The 16,826-nt window shown below is 38.4% G+C and overlaps 1 protein-coding gene across 1 annotated transcript in view; it reads right to left on the reverse strand.

The window, feature by feature from the left end:
• The window catches only part of Pds5a (PDS5 cohesin associated factor A), a 91,225-nt gene that overhangs the window by 24,627 nt on the left and 49,772 nt on the right, over nt 1–16,826 (reverse strand). The window contains 8 exon segments of the mRNA XM_032916982.1: nt 385–545; nt 2,045–2,150; nt 6,658–6,773; nt 8,619–8,758; nt 9,420–9,468; nt 10,318–10,399; nt 13,203–13,316; nt 14,664–14,815. Of these exon segments, the coding sequence (XP_032772873.1) occupies nt 385–545; nt 2,045–2,150; nt 6,658–6,773; nt 8,619–8,758; nt 9,420–9,468; nt 10,318–10,399; nt 13,203–13,316; nt 14,664–14,815 (920 nt within the window).

The following is a 16,826-nucleotide window of genomic DNA, read 5'->3' on the forward strand; positions in this document are numbered from 1 at the left end:
GAACTACTCAATATTTTTATGATGAACACTACTATTTGATACATTTTTTCCTTTGCTTAGGACAGGAAGGTGGTCACTAATTTATAGTCAACTTGAAAGAAAAAAACTACACAAATTAGAAAGATATATTAATCATAAACATAAATATGTAATTCTGTGATAACTTTTGATTACTGAAACTTCCAAGTCCTTTCTATACAGACAGTGCAGTTTGTCCTAATTGTGAAGATGGGGCAGGAGACAGACAACACAAGAAAAACAGGAAAGTAGCATGAGAGTAGTTTTCTTTCTGTTGCCAATCTCTTCCATCAAAGAGAAATCATGATTCTATCACTCCCAAACAGAGAAACCTTTGTTTACCAGGTTAAAAAAAAAAATACTCACGACCGTATCTGGGGAAGGTCAGTCTCTATTTTGTGGCCTGTGTTTCTAAAAATCTGTATCGCCGCTTCCGCTACCTTGTCGTCCTCCATTCTTAGGCACTGTAACAAGGACTCATATGTCTCTGCAGAGTGGAACGAGGTAGGATGTGTGAAAGACAGAACCTGGAGGAATAGATACACCTTTAGGAGTACAGACAACAGCTCTAATTTATTTAAAAAGGAGATTTCTTTCAATAAATAAAATGTAGCATTCTGGTGTACAAATGCTAGCTACAACACTTGGACTATACATGACATATTTTAGCCACCACTGCAGTTGCTTTGACTCAAGGAGAATCCTATGTGGTGTGTCCAGGCTCTTTCCTGAAATAGTTGACATGCTATCTTCTTCCTAATCTCTTATGTGCGTTGGTGCTGCCTGCATGTATGTCTGTGTAAGGGTGTTGGATCCTCTGGAGCTAGCGTTACAAACAGTGGTGAGCTGCCATGTGGATGCTGGAGAAACTGAACCTGGGTCCTCTGGAAAAACAATCAGTGAATAGTGTGAACTGCTGAGCCTTCTCTTTTTTGATTGGTGCCCTGGGTTTGATCCCTGTCACTTGCAAATGTTCTCTCTAGCATTACTTAATCTCTTCTTCAGTTTGTCTCACTATGATTTCAATGCACTTTTGCCTCAATTTCTTCCTCGTTTTACTCAATTCAATTAGTGTTCCATCCAGCTGTGTGGTTGAACAATGGCTCCCGGGCCACTCAGTAACTTGGGACCACTGAACGCTTTCCCTACTCCTGAAAGCAACCTTTCCCTGCAATAAAATGGCAAAGTCTTAAGTCACATCTTGCTCATATTTATAGGTAATCTGAATTTATTTGCATTTATTAAGATCATGAATAGCTTTAAAAGGTCCCATTTATTTTTAAATGTTTTAAATTAAGTAATAGTTACTGTATAAGTATGTTTACATTTATAACTTTAATTTATACTTTGATGCCAGCTGGCCTATTATTTTCCCTTTAAATTTATCAGTTTTATTTTTTGGAACATTTCTCATTATTCAATAGGTTGAAAGTTGTATAGTTGACTTCTCTTTTGATCACTAGCCTACAACTGACGCCATATGTCTATTTTAGTTCCTATCCTATTGCTGTGTGGAGATACCATGACCAAGACAACCCTTTCAAAGAAAGCATTTAACTGGGGTAAAGATGATATCACATAAAATGTCAGCCAACTGCCTCAGGTACAGTTTCTTTGAAAGAGAAGATTGGATTATTTAGCATACACGGTCACAAATATGGCAGGGATACCAAATAATCATGAAAAAAATTTAAAATGCTACTGCATGATGTAAAATAATTACTTTACCATACAAAAGTTATTTTTATAAAATCTGACTTCTAGCCAAGCATGTTACCAGACATCAGTAATCATAGTATGTGGCAGGCTACGAGGTAGAAGGATAGATGAGAATTTCATGCCAGTCTGGGCTATAGAGAGTCTTGTTTTAAAAAAACAAAATAAATAAAAAGATGTAATTCCTACCAGAAAAATTTAATCTTTTGAATAACCTAACTTAAAATAAGCCTCCTCGTACATACCCTAAAAAGAATGTCCTTATTTTTCTTTGGAAGTTAATGAAGACAAAATTACCAAAAAGAAATACCTTAAGAAGCTCAAGCCCTGAGCGAATGGCTGAGTCTGGACTGACACCCTCCTCCTCATCATCGGCTGTCCCTTCTATCGACTTGTTCATCAGTTTCACTAGTGCACTATCAAATGAGGAAATGTAAGGCAAGTTAGTGAGATTACTTAAATTTAGTAAAATATGCCAACTAAAATACGATAGACAATCTAGAAGAACCATGGTCAAAGAAAATCTCTGTACCATGAGGATCAGCATTGACTGCACCACAGATGAGCGAACTTTTACATTACCCTCCCCCCAAAACTTAATGTGTTTTAGTAACAATTTGACTGAAAAAATGAGCCAGTTAAATAATATCCTATTTAATCCATATTAATATTAGCTCTTCCAATATTTACACATATAAATAATTTTCATATATAAAGACTATATTTTAATAAAAACAATGTAAAAATAGTTGAAAATTGGGCAAATGGCCATTCAGAATAAAATTCAGATAGTAAGGGGGCAGGTTAAGATGGCTCAGTGAGTAAAGGGCTTGCTGCCAATCTTGATGTACAGTGTTTGACTCCTGGAACTCACATGATGGAAGGCAAGGATCCCTAACATTGACCTCCAAGTATGTGCCACATAATCAGTAAGTGTAATCCAAAGACTTAGCAGTGAACATGTACAAAGTAGTATTAATTGCACTAGGAAATTACTTTTCAGAATCAGTGATTCCGTCCTAAGAAATTAATAATGGAACCAATAAATCAAAAACATGCTTATTTACAAACATGCAGTTAGAAACTGTGGACTTTAAGAAATTAGTTGTCTTTTCAATATATTTACTGCCACAGAACAGTACATGATCGTTAAGATCAAGCTACCTAACAGAACAGACGTTGCTTGTTTCTGAGACGAGGGCTCAGATATATTCCAGGCTGACTTCGCTTGGTCTGCTTGACTCAGTCCTTGACTGGTAGGATTGCACAGGACTACACTTACAGGGATCAAATTAAATCCCCTGGCTACATTGATAGCATTTAAAACAAAAGCAAATATGAGATCGGGAATGCAGTTTGTAAGTACGAGCACTGCCTAGCTTGTCAAGCTCTGGGTTTGATCCTCTATGCCACACAACTGGACACCTGTAATTCTGGAATAACTGAGGTTAGAGTGGGACTACTGTCAGGAATTCAAGGCCAGTGTGGGGTACATAGCGGAACAAGACTGCTAGGGTTATACAGCAAAATGTGGTCGAGAGAGAGAGAGAGAGAGAGAGAGAGAGAGAGAGAGAGAGAGAGAGAGAGCCCCTTTGTTTTTGTTTAGAGGACAGGGTCTTTGATTATTATCTAGCCTCTCCCTTAACAACTGATCAGCAATCTGAGGAACTGGGTTTAGCGCACACTTCTGGTGAAAATCAAAAACTTTTGTTGTTGCTGAGACAGGGTCTTACATAGGCTGGCCCTGAATTCAAGGTTTACCAGAGGATAATCTTGACTCTGCATGCTAAGAGCTGGATCTCAGACATATGTTATCATAAAGGATTTAAAATACAAAGTATGAACCTGAATTGTGTGATATATAATTGCAATATTAGCATTTGGGAAAATGAAGAAAGAAAAATACAAGTTCAAAAAGCCAGCGTGAACTGAACTACAAAGTAAAATAAAATCACGAGGTGAGGGTGTGGAGACACGGCTCAGTGAGTGGTATCACGTACTACCACACCTGTAGAAAATCAAGGTTTGGTTCCTAGCATCAATGTAAGGTTGCTCAAGAACCCCTCACTTTCTTTTACTTAAAGGTGCCTGTATTTATTGTTTCACATTTCAACTTATCTCCTATAGCAATCAAAATTATGAAAGTATTCATACCTGTCATTTCTCAAACTTCAGTGTGGCTGAGGGGGACCAGGGCTCTGCAGTCTTCTGTGCTCTAATTCTATCATTTGTCTTGTGCAGTATGGTGCAGCTCATGGGGAGCAAGCCTGAGTCTTTGTAACAGCAGAGCTCTAGAGTCACCGCCGCTAGCCCAGAGAAACTGCACTGCCATGGACACTTTCCCCTTCTTTTCTAAGCCGTCTGCTTGTTAGTATTTATCTAACCTGTAGGTAATCTGTAGGCCCTCCACCTTTTAGTCTCTTTTCTCTCTTTCTTTAAAGACTGATTTTTATTTTTTGTGTGTATACGTGATGCCTGCAGAGGGCAGAAGATGGCATTAAATTTCTTAGAGGAATAGTTAATAGGTGATTATCAGCTGCCTAATATGGGTGCTAGGAACTGAACATGGGTCCCCTGCAAGGACAATGCATGCTCAAAACATGGTGTGGCAGTGCTGTAGACTAACCTTTAACCACAGAATTAGTAAATAAGAAGAACCTTGACCTTATTTTTGAAGCACACCCCCCCCTTTACACACAAACTATACTACTCCGTTATAGCTCTGGCCTATCTAAATATTTCTTAATTTCTTTGTCCCATTTTCTTTGTTTGCTATTTGTATCTAAAACAAGGTAAATACTAATCAGTATATTATGTGCATGACATGTTAAATTGTATTACACTGTGGTTTATGTATTGTTTAATATGGATATATACATGCATAAAACATCTCAATAATTTTAATATGTGATAATTATCATCGCTATAATTTCAGACACTGGTAAACTGAAGCTCAGAGTACCTAAGTAACCCAGACTCAAGGCTAGTGAGCTGGACTTTATACCCAGTAGTCCTCACTTAGCTTATCCCAGTAATTTCTACTTCCTTTTAACACTCGTCAGATACATAGCTTATTTTTGAAGGCTCAGTAACAACACAACAGAGTTCGATTATGTAACTTATTCTTCACTAAGTATTCAATGTGCTTTACACAAAGCCATTAAGTTAAAAAAAAATAAACCTTTATTTATAATATAGCATTTTGTGAAGATTTGGAGAAATATAAGGAATATGGCTGTTTTGTGAAACAGGACTTCCCCATGTATCCCAGGTGGGCCTGGATATAAACTAAAATATCCATTTGTCTCTACTGTATAAGTGCTAAGATTAAAGGCTACTACTCCAAGATATACAATATGCTTTTCTCATAAAAATTAATAAACACACATTCTTACAAAATTGTAGCCCGGGAGAAATATTAACTAAGATGTTCTTCTTTGAGATCAAATAACTTGTGATGAGATTTCAGAAGAGTCTGAACACTGGGAAGCAAACAATAGTAATGTGCTGACATGATGACCCCTGTGAGATTCCTTGATGTCACAGCACATCCATTTCAGAGTTAATATGCACACTCAAGAGTTCCTGCTTCTACTACATTGCATCTTTAATCTAACCCCTTCGACGTGATGCTACAGATGCTGGACCAACCTGATTGATAAGAACGTGCACTTAGCATTCTAAAGGTCGTGAACTAAATGCCCAGCACACATGTGTGCTTATGACTGCACATATGCACGGCTGAACAAAAGGCAGGAGAGGTGGACACTGAATAGTACAAACCAAAGGATACTGAAAAGAAATAATATTCCTATGTTTTTTGAAACTAATTATAAACAAACATTGTGACCCACAATTTTTTGGTTTTCTTTTTGTTTTAATTTGTAAAGTAGAAAACTGGATCAGGAAATCTTAACTTAAAAGTAGTGGAACTCAAGTTATAAGCTGACTTGTTGCTCAATAATTCATTGATTCTTTGACATATAAAGCAATGCCTCAGACTGTGACTATATCTGGAGATAAGGCAGTAAGGAATAATTACATAGGTGGAATCATATAAATGGATGAGCCTAATCTGGGATGAACACTATTTTCTTAAGAGGAGGAGAACACAGATTTATCCTGGGCATGCAGAGAAAAGATCATTTGAAGACAGTTTGAAGATGGTGAACGTCTAGAAAACAAGGAGAATGACTTCAGGCAAAAAAAAAAAAAAAAAAAAAAAAAATGGTGTTAATATCTTGGTCTTGAAACTTTCAGTTTCTAAGCTAAAAAGAAAAAAGTTGTATTTTCTAACTTGCTGGCCAATGGTATTCGGTTAGGGTAACCTTGATCCCTAGCCTAGCGTGCCTGCTCCTGTAACCACCACAGTGACTGACACCATCAGCTAGTGCTTCTATGGTGCTAGATACTGCACTAGGTCTCTAAATCTGCACCGCATCAATGAGTACTACAAAGGAGTCCAACTCCACAGACACTGCAAGACAAGGCCATCCCCAGAAACTTACAATACCAAATCATTAGAAATAAAACGTCAGGGTTGTTTCTAAAAGACAAGTCCTCTTTTTCAGTATGCCATGCTGTTCTCACACAACTGAAAAGCGGTAAGAGTATCACATGACTACTAAATGCTTAAGAAAGCTCAGCTCTTAGTAAATAATCACACAAAACTAAAACTTTCTCTTTTTTTGGTGTGTTATGTGTATTGCAGATTTTTGAAATTAGCACATACAGAATAAACCTAAATGCAAGTACTCTTTAAAAAACTTAAATAATACCTCAACGCCCAACCTTCTATTAGAGTGGCAGGTACCTTCTGCCATTAGAGAGAGTTTTAAGCAGATGTCTTCTGGCACTTAAGTGCACAACCATGCGTGCACTCTGAATGACATCTAAGTACTGTCCATGTGCTTCCTGTCTTACCTTATGGCTTCTGAATCAATGTGCACAGGAGCGATTCTTTCCAGCAGAAACTTGACCATCTCTAGAAAGGGGTTGGTTGGCTGCTTAGGATTTGCAAGTTTCCGAGCTATTTCCCTCTGTGAAAGAAAAGGGTTTACTGTTGAGTTTTTGCCTTCCGTTTTTTCACAATTAGAATGACTATAGAAAGAACAGTCCCTGAAAAATTCAGAACCCAGAAAAAATGAAAACAATGTCTGTGTTAGTCACTGATGAAAACATACATGTAAGCACTCGTAAAACAGTGGAGAACAGAAGAGGGATTTGTACTTACCTTCTATTGTTAATTTAAATTTTATTTATTACTACGGGCGTGTGTGTGACAGAACATCTTAAATAACAAGTATTTTATCTTGTGGGTCATGCATTCCATGACTGGCATGGGAAGAACGCCCTTCAGCACCCAGTCCTCTCCTTACTGGAGGTTTCAGATCTGCACTCATCTGGGAGCTTCCGACTGAGAACAGCACTGAGCCTGGGAATCCTCTACTTTACACAGAGATGCTCATTCACACGACCTAGAAATGCAGCAGCCGTTCCTGACTCGGTGGTGCTGCCTCTTCTTTTTAACAGACCTGCATAAGCACAATGTACCACCCCACCCCACCCCAATTTACAGGGTCTTGTAATTTTACATAAAAGGGCAGAGGTAATTTAAATAATATACAAAGTTACACTGTGCTTATTAATAGGAAGGTGAGAAAACCAGGAACTAATAGCACCTTCTTAAAACTACATCTATCTATTTATTTTGTGTATGTCTACAAGCACATGCCATGGAGGGTTTGTGGAAATCAGAGGATAAGTTAAGGGATTCTGTTGTCTCCTTCCACCACGTGGGTACAGGATCAAACTCTTCTGGCTACAACAGGAAGCACCTTTATCTTCCAAGGTATTCACGGGTTGGGGATTTAGCTCAGTGGTAGAGCACTTGCCTAGCAAGCGCAAGGCCCTGGGTTCGGTCCTCAGCTCCGGAAAAAAAAAAAGTATCTTCCAAGGTATTAATTAAAGACTGGTCAGAACTCAAGGTGATTTTCTTGCCCTCACCTCCTGATGGCTAAGACTGTAGACAAGAACTACCATGCCCAGCTATCATTCTCTTTTTCAGTATAAATAGGTCCAACTTTGTAAAGCCAGAAGCATTCATTAACTGCATACATTTCTCCCTTGCTGGATTCATTGCAGGATATATTAATTACAAACACCTGGGTTTACCTTTAAGATTTACATTTATTTACTTATTCACCACAGTGAATAAAACCTGTTTTAGGTTCCCAGACCATTTTGTAAGAACATCTATTGTGATCTTTGATCCTTTATTGCATATTTAAATTTTCACTTATAATCCTTTTCAGAAAAAGGGTAAAAAGTAAATAACCAAAATGCTTATCTTTTATTCATGTTTAAGCCTAGTCTTAGTATAATGTGTCACAACTGTAATAATAACATAAATGGTGGAGACAGGAGCAAAATGAGCTTTCCCCCAAGTTTCTGTAATGATCCTGGCTTCCTAAATAAATAAATGAATGAATGGTGCAAGAAGACAGGAAATCTACCTAGGAACCTCCTTCTTTCCGATGAAAACTCGTGTGTGTGACGACTTAACTGCAACCACATTATTGTCAGGCTTTGTTCCTATGCTCACAGACCAAAGGAGGAAATGCATGCAGACAGAACATCTTAAATAACAAGTATTTTATCTTGTCATTTCCTAGGGACGGTCTCTCCCTCAGAGCTGCCACCCTGCCCCCGGGATTTGACTGGAGAGTTGTTAGGAGATGAGAAATTAGTTCCATTTGGATATGGTCCTAAATAATTTAGCATCTACCATACAGTTAAAAGCCACACACAAAAATATATATAATACATATATTTATATGGATTTCTGAACATTATTTAAAAAATATAAATTGTGATTCACTAACCACACAAATGTCAGCTTGCTTGCATGAACAGGTTGGGCTGATTAATAATTCCAACTGAGACCTCAGTTTCTCATCATCACCAAGAACCTGGTTAAATTTCTTTACAAAATCTTGTGCTTTCCCAGGGTCAGGCAAATTCTCTATAAAATGAAGAAAATAAATATTAGACAAAAAAGATAAGTACATTACAGTTGCCTTTAAGAAACTGGCAGGGGGCTTAAGAGAGGGCTGAGTAGTAAAGAATGCTTCCTGCTCCTGCAAAGGACTCAGTACCTCTGTCGGGCAGTCCACAACTGCCTGTAACAAACAACAGCTCCAGGGGGACCGGACAACTCTGGGCCCTGCAGATACATGTACCCACACGCAGACATACATACTTACACATAATTAAAAATAAACACAGAGTAAAACTAAAAAGTACATTTGAAAAGTAAATAAATATCTATGAACCATTAAGAGAAAATCCAACAAATGGCACACATAAACAAACTTAAAACTGTCTTTTACTACTCTGATAACGCAGAATTATTGGCTAAATTAATAACCTGTCTTGAATGGGATGCTGGAGAGGTGGCTCAATAGGCAAGAGCACTTGTTGCTCTTGGAAAGAACCATGGTTTAACTTCTTAGCACCTTGTGTTGGCCGACATGTGTCTGTAAGTAACTCTAGTTCCAGGACACCAGACAGGCAAGCACATCAACACATGCACATGCAGGCGAAACACTGATGTACATAAAGTGAGGACTATGACAGGCCTGCTGACATTCATTACATGCTCGCTGGTGGGTAAACATACTCACTTGCTATGGTCATCAGTTTCCCAAACATGGCAGAACAGTTAGCCTCCGACTGAAATTTAAAACATAAGCAAAGAACTTATCATCATTTGTATTAATAAATTTCTCTAAGGGAAGCTAATAGTCACACTGTACAATGTGCTCCTTAGCTTTAAATAAACTCAGCATAATCTCACTAGAAAATGGCTAAACCCCCCCTCTGCCTCCGTGTGTGTGTGTGTGTGTGTGTGTGTGTGTGTGTGTGTGTGTGTGTGTGTGAGAGAGAGAGAGAGAGAGAGAGAGAGAGAGAGAGAGAGAGAGAGAGAGGCTAGCAAAGAACAAATATTAAGATAAAGAAGGAAGAGAAGGTAGCAGGAGAGTACTGAAAAGCTAACAGTGAGGTGTTAACACATGAGGTAGCATGTGTGCCTGTCATCTCATCTACTAAGGTAGGCTAGGTATTCACAGTCAGACTAGGTACATGACTAGCACGCTAGCAAGCTCTTGCTACCATGCCTTCCTGCTGTGGTGGACTGTGCCCTAAGATTGTGTGTCAAAGCACACCCTCCTTCCTTAAGTTCCTGTGATTTCCACAGGTATTCTGTCACCATACCAAGGAAAGTAACTAACAGAGGACTAAAATCCCACCTAGCAAATGCTGAGAAAGGAAGGCTGTAGGGGAGTTTGTGTCTAACCTGGGTAACAATGATCTTATACCAGCTTGAGCTAAAAAAACAAAAAACCCAACCAATCAAGCAAACAAGTAATGCTTAAGAAACTAAATTATTCAAGGCAATTTATCTCTGGAAACAGCTTACTTGACATTTGAAAACCAAAACACCTTGAGAAACTTTTATTACATTATACTACAGAAAAACACTGACTTGCAATCTATGAATTAAAATAAAAATCATAAACGTACTGTAGGCTGCTTGTGCAAGTCCAACAGTTCCCGCACATGACTCCGAAGCATGTTCTGACACTTCCACATTTCATTGAGAGCTCTGCATACAAGGTATTAAATGTGAAAAGATGCATTATTTAAGAACATTACAAAGTTTTTGAAATTTTTTTGTTTTGTTTGTTTGAAACAGGGTTCCTCTATGTAGCCCTGGCTGTTCTGGAACTCACTTTGTATACCAGGCTGGCTGAGAACTCAAGAGAAAAGCCTGCCTCTGCCTCCAAAGTGTTGGGATTAAAGGCCACTACACTGGCTGTATGAACTTTCTTACATGAAAATTTTAAAGAAGATTATTTAAGTAAGGATTCCATAATAGGAATGAATTTTTTTTTGTAATGATAGTAATAAAATCTGAAATTTTAAGCCCGTTGGGAGGGCATTTTATCGCTTGAAAAGGAATGTTTAAGTTCCCAAAGGATCACTTCTTTCCAGGTCAAAAATTGACTAAAAGAGTATTTAATCCTAAACAGGGGGAGCTAGAAAGTCCTGGTCTAATGAGGATAAAATGTCCAAGTATACAAAGACACAGGAAAATGCAGGTCCTAAAGCCTGGTAGAGCATGTGAGTGGAGGAGTATGTAAATTGGAGTGCATCATAGATAAAGGAACAACTAAGCACTACTGAATACCAGAAAAACAGAGCTGGAAGGATGAAGAGAGCTTATGAAGTTGGCAGGAAGCTTCCTCCCAAAGGATACCTTCCACAGTACAGAAGGCTACACAACACTTCCAGGTGAAGGAAGGAAGCAGTAGCACTACCCGGCTGTGATGCCTAGAACCACAACTAGCATGGCCCCATAACCCCAAGGGTCTAACAATTTCACTCTTATCTTGGCTGTTACCAACACCTCTATCATTATCCTGTATCAGAAGGGAGGATCACACCTAGTATTAGAAACCTAGCCAATACCCAGGACTAGGGATCATGAATCTTAGAGATGAACCTAACACCATTTATTAAACCAGTACAATTACTAATTATTTTTCATTAAAAGAAGCTTCTCTTTACAACAGATGAAAATAACAACAATCAGAATGCAGAAGACAAGTGACTGTCATAATTACCCCTAATCCACACTGAAGGCAACTAAGACTTAGGGAACCTCACAGACAAGACAAGAGAGCAGAAATATTTTAGGAAGCAAAGAACCAGAAAATCTGGTTAGACTATATCTCTTAGAAAGGGGAGGGAAATTTTACCTGGTATACAGGGGAACCATACCTTAATATTATGGATGCCTAACCAAGACCTGAACAAGGTCAATACCAATAGACATGTTAGCATGGAAGGGAAAAGCCTCATGGGGTCCAAAACCTAGACAAAGCCATATCCAACTAAGGAAATGCCAAGAGGGAAGTAGTCTTCCCTACAGATGAGGCCCCCAGTCATTATCTAACTCCAAGTGGTTAGCCCTAAAACCATATAATAATACTGAAGAGACGCAGATGTATTTGTCTACTTAAGCGCATGCATGCATGTGAACATATCACATCCAATAAGAACTAAATAAAGAGGCCATGAAGTCAAGAGGGAACAAAGAAGCTGTGATACATGACAAGTTAGAGGGAGGAAAAGGAAAGAAACCATGTGATCATAATTAAAAAATTGTTTTCGTTTAGTTTTTTTTTTTAAAGATTTATTTATTTATATGTAAGTACACTGTAGCTATCTTCAGACACATCAGTAGAGGGCATCAGATCTCATTACAGATGGCTGTGAGCCACCATGTGGTTGCTGGGATTTGAACTCAGACCTCTGGAAGAGCAGGCAGTGCTCTTAACTGCTGAGGCATCTCTCCAGCCCTCGTTTAGTTTTTTGAAACATGGTCTCTCTACAGAACTATGCTTTTCTGAATATCCATCCATCCATCCATCCATCCATCCATCCATCCATCCATCCATCCATCCATCTATCTGCCCACCCACCAACCCACCCACCCATCCACCCACCCATCCACCCATCCATCCATCCATCCATCCATCCATCCATCCATCCATCCATCCATCCATCCATCCATCCATCTATCTCATGCTAGCCTTGAGCTCAGAAATTCACCTAGCTTCCCAAGTGCTAGGACTAAAGGAATGTGCCATCAAGCCAGACATCCTAGTCCACTTGTATGTGACTTTTCAGTCAAGATCTATCAAATGCTAACCTATTAGTATTAGACTCACTAGGTAGCCAAGGCTGATTGGTTGAATATCCAAAACTTTTACTAACACCATTACCAAAAGTATGTGTGAACAGGTGATAGAAAACACATGGAGACATCACCTCACTTGTCAAGCAGGGTAGAGTTGGTCTTGGTAGCTGGAGTTGCTGGTGAGGGCATGGACACAAGAGTAGGAGAGCCATCTGACTGGCCAACTCAGATATCTTTCAGATCAAGATCCAGGGCTTTGAATTGGCCCACCCCAGCATCTACTCGATTGAGGAATTGTATGAAGGGGCCAGTCCTACAGATTCAAAACTACAGAATTTCCATGGCACAGGACAAATCCAGATATCAGAGAGGAGTCCCAGTGAGGATCGAGTATTGATAATGTAGCAGAAGCCAGAGAGGACTCATACCAGACCAATAAATTATTGCAATGAACATCTATCTACAAATTAACAAGTATGCACAAAAGGGTATATATACTGTGGGTCGCACTGTTACACATTAGAGCTTCCACAAGATTTCTTTTTCTTTGTTGGGAAGGAGGATGCAAGGGTGGAGGACAGGTACTAGGAGTGGAGAAGATAAGTGGGATTGGGGTACATGATGTAAAATTCACAAAGATCTAATAAGAAGTTAATAAACAAGCCCACCTAGTAAATAAATGAAGTGTTGAAAAGTAACTTACTTTACAGCATTTGGATCCAAGCTAGCATATAAATAATATAAGCATTTCATTCTCTCTTCTGTTTCCAGGTTATGGGGAACAAGATACTGAGCAAAGATTTTCTCTACCAACAGTCTATGAACAAACACACAAAAACAATTATGCTATTTAAGTGAACTGAATTTAACCATTTTGTATAAAGTGGTTATATACCAATAATTATGTCACCAATGGTGTGGTTTATTTCATTATATGTTATAAAACAAACATTCTAGAATGTCTGAATATTATTCTCACACTGTAGCAAGGCTGGCCTTAAATGCATGGAGCTCCTACTGCCTCAGCCCATCTTAGTGCCTGGATTATAGGTGTGGGCACTGGTCCTGTTTATTGTCAGTTTTGGAAGAGGGAGAGATTGGTAATTTTTTTATTTTTTAATGCAGACCAAGTCTCATGTACCCAAAGCTGGCCTCAAACTTGCTAATGTATACAATGGGCTTGCCTTGAGCCTCTGAAGTGCTGAGGTTACATGTGTGTTACCAACACACCCTGTTTCTTAAATGGGACTGACTGCCCCCACTAATCTTCTACAGGCTGAAACTACAGATTAAGGTAAGTAGCACTACTCAGAAAGCTGTAACACCAAGAATAGCTAATTCTCAAGAAACTTAGTAACTTCCTCTGACTATAATTCAGCTCCTTTCCCATGCTGCCACGTAGGAGAAACAGGAGGCTCTCCCACTATTACTTCCTGGACAACTGCACATCTCACTTTTCTTCTCCCCAGTCTAAATCCCTATTATTCAGGATCACTAGACTAAAAAGCACACAAGAGCTCTTCATTAGCCAATACTTCTTTCTATGCAGTGATACAGAAGTCAGTCTAATTCAACAAACACAACAAAGTATTTTACAAAAGCCAGAATAAAAAAAAGAACGTTCCATTAACCAATTCAATACATATTTAGCAATGCATAAGTCAATTACTCTAATTCAACAAAACATTGCAAAATACTGTACAAAAAACTCAAGTACTGGCATAATAAATAACAGAATAATAAGTAGCATTAAGAAAATAACAATTTCTGTACTGGTTCCAACAGTGTCGTCAAGACAAACAAAAGAAGCCCAAAGATGAGAGGTTACCAAACAGCGTTTTACTCAGACACTGGGCAGACACTCAATACCTATGTGACCTGACGACCCCGGGAGTGAGTGAGCCATTGTTACTCCTCTTCATTTTATGAAGCAGAAGTACACATAAATAAAAATGACAAGAGATAAAATGACTTGTCTCTGTCCTGCCTTACTCCCAAGTCCATGTTTATTTCACCAGTGTTATGCCTTTACATTCTTGCAACGAACCATATGTAACCACTATATGTATGCTGAAATTATTTCTATATTTAGAAATAAATTATGTAAAAATTAAATAGAAGTACTTAAAAATGAAAAGCAGTTTTACCAAAATATTAGACTCACTTGTCATCAATGCTATTCTGATAATAGATGTGTAGAAGTTTGTCCTTTATCCAACTGACTTTCTCTGCAGCTTCCTTTCCTGCTTCACCATGAAGACAGTATTTCTTATAGAGTTGAGCCAGACCCATCATGGCTTCTTTTCTTACTCGCCACTAGAAAATATAGCACTTATGAGAGGGGCAAGACATCAAAACTCTATTCAAATCTACAAGCTGCAAAGGGCGCACTAGGCTGTGCAGTGTTACTGTGTGTACAGACGGCAGCACATCGTATCTTCCTGTAAGCAGCTTTGCCAAACTGCTTTACTAACCATTTCACACCTATTTTTGGTGAGACAGCAGCAGATCACTTTATACACTTTCCAGTGTGGTACTGCTAAATGTCCTACTAACCTTTTAGTTCCCCTTAAACAAAACATACTACAGATTACATTCAGTTCAATTCTTTGATGTGAATAAAAGGTATACATGAAAATTATAAATTATATAATCTGCTCTGTATAGAAAAGGCTACAGAGACTTAGTTATTTATATACCCTTCACTATACTGTGAATAATAACAAAGTTCAGTACCTAGAATTCTGGAAAAACAAGGCTGGTGAGAACCCTTTTGTGTATCTTAGGTGAGCTTCCTTACTTTGCAGACGTGCAAATAATGGGACGGGTGAGTTGGTTCAGCAAGCAAAGGAACTTGCTGCCAAAACCAAAGACCCACATCAAATCAATCCCAGGACCTACATGGAACCCTCAGACTTCACCTGCACACTTAACACACTCACACACACCAATAATGATAAATACAATTCTACAACAAAAATATTGTTTAGGGCCTGGGAATATGGCTCGAATAGAAGAGCCTGCCTAGCATTTGATTCCCAGCATGGCACACCTAGGGAATACAGACAGGAGAATCAGAAGTTCTAGGTCATCTTTATCTATGACAGTAAGTTGGAAGCTGGCCTGGGCTATAGAAGACTGTCTTTATTTATGTGCGCACATGGGTGTTTTATCTGCATATATACCTGAACACCAGAGAAAAGGCATCGGACCCCAGAGAACTACAGTTATAGACAGTTCGGGCGCTGCCATGTAAGTGCTGAAAACTGAACTCAGGCTCTCTGTAAGAGCAACCAATGCTTTTAATCACTGAACCATCTCTCCAGCCCCAGGACTCTGTCTTTAAAAAAAAAAAAATAAATAAAAGCACAGAGGGGTACAAGGGGAACATGTTAATTAATACATCTAATTCCAATATTCAGGGGACAGAGACTGACTGATGTCTGTAGGTTTGAAGCCAGTCTAGTCTACAGAAAGCCCAGGCCAGTCAGGGCTTTGAATAAGACCATGTCTCAAAAAAAAAAAACAAAAACAACAAAAAAAAAAAAAAAAGAAAAGAAAAACGAAAACAAAAATAGAGGAGAAATGTTTGTCTTGAAAAGTGGGAGAGAATAAAAGCATTCTAATTGATGTAAGTCAGTACTTAAAGGTTTTGGAATCATTTTTTAGCCTACTCAGTATGTAGAATGAAACTCAAAAATGTGAACAATGAAGGTTAAGATTGAACCCTGTTGTTCCCCTATCTTCCAGAATAGAAAATGGATAAAACAGATGCAAAAACTAAGCAAACAGATCAAAATGCTGAACTAAAAATATATAATAAATGATATGACCAGGTCATGCAGGCAAAAAAATATATTCACCACTTTTCTGAAACTGTGAGAGGTATATTAATAAGCACAGTGTTTTCTCAAACCATCCATTCCCTTAATAAGTAATGTCGAGTTAAAAGGGAAGCATAGATTTAGTAATTTGAACTCAACAATATATAAGAATTTAAACTGAGACAAAAACAAAACAAACCTCAGAAATTTTAATTACTATTAACAAGTTAGTAGTGTTCTTTTCTTTTTTCAACACCTATCACACAATTATTTTTAAAGAAGATAAAGAGCATGTCTGTAATATGTCAAAACATACTGATAAACCCTAAAAACACACCAACAGCATGCGTCTCTAGGAGACAGTAGCTTTAACAGTACCAAATGAGCCAGTGTACTGTAAAGCAACTGCCGTAAAACAAGTCCAGCTCAGGGCAGGACAGATGGCTTGGGGGTTGAGAGCACTGGCTACTCTTCCAGAGAGGACCAAGGTTCAATTCCCAGAA

This window comes from Rattus rattus, chromosome 11 (genome assembly GCF_011064425.1).
Source record: "Rattus rattus isolate New Zealand chromosome 11, Rrattus_CSIRO_v1, whole genome shotgun sequence".
Lineage (NCBI taxonomy): Eukaryota > Metazoa > Chordata > Mammalia > Rodentia > Muridae > Rattus > Rattus rattus.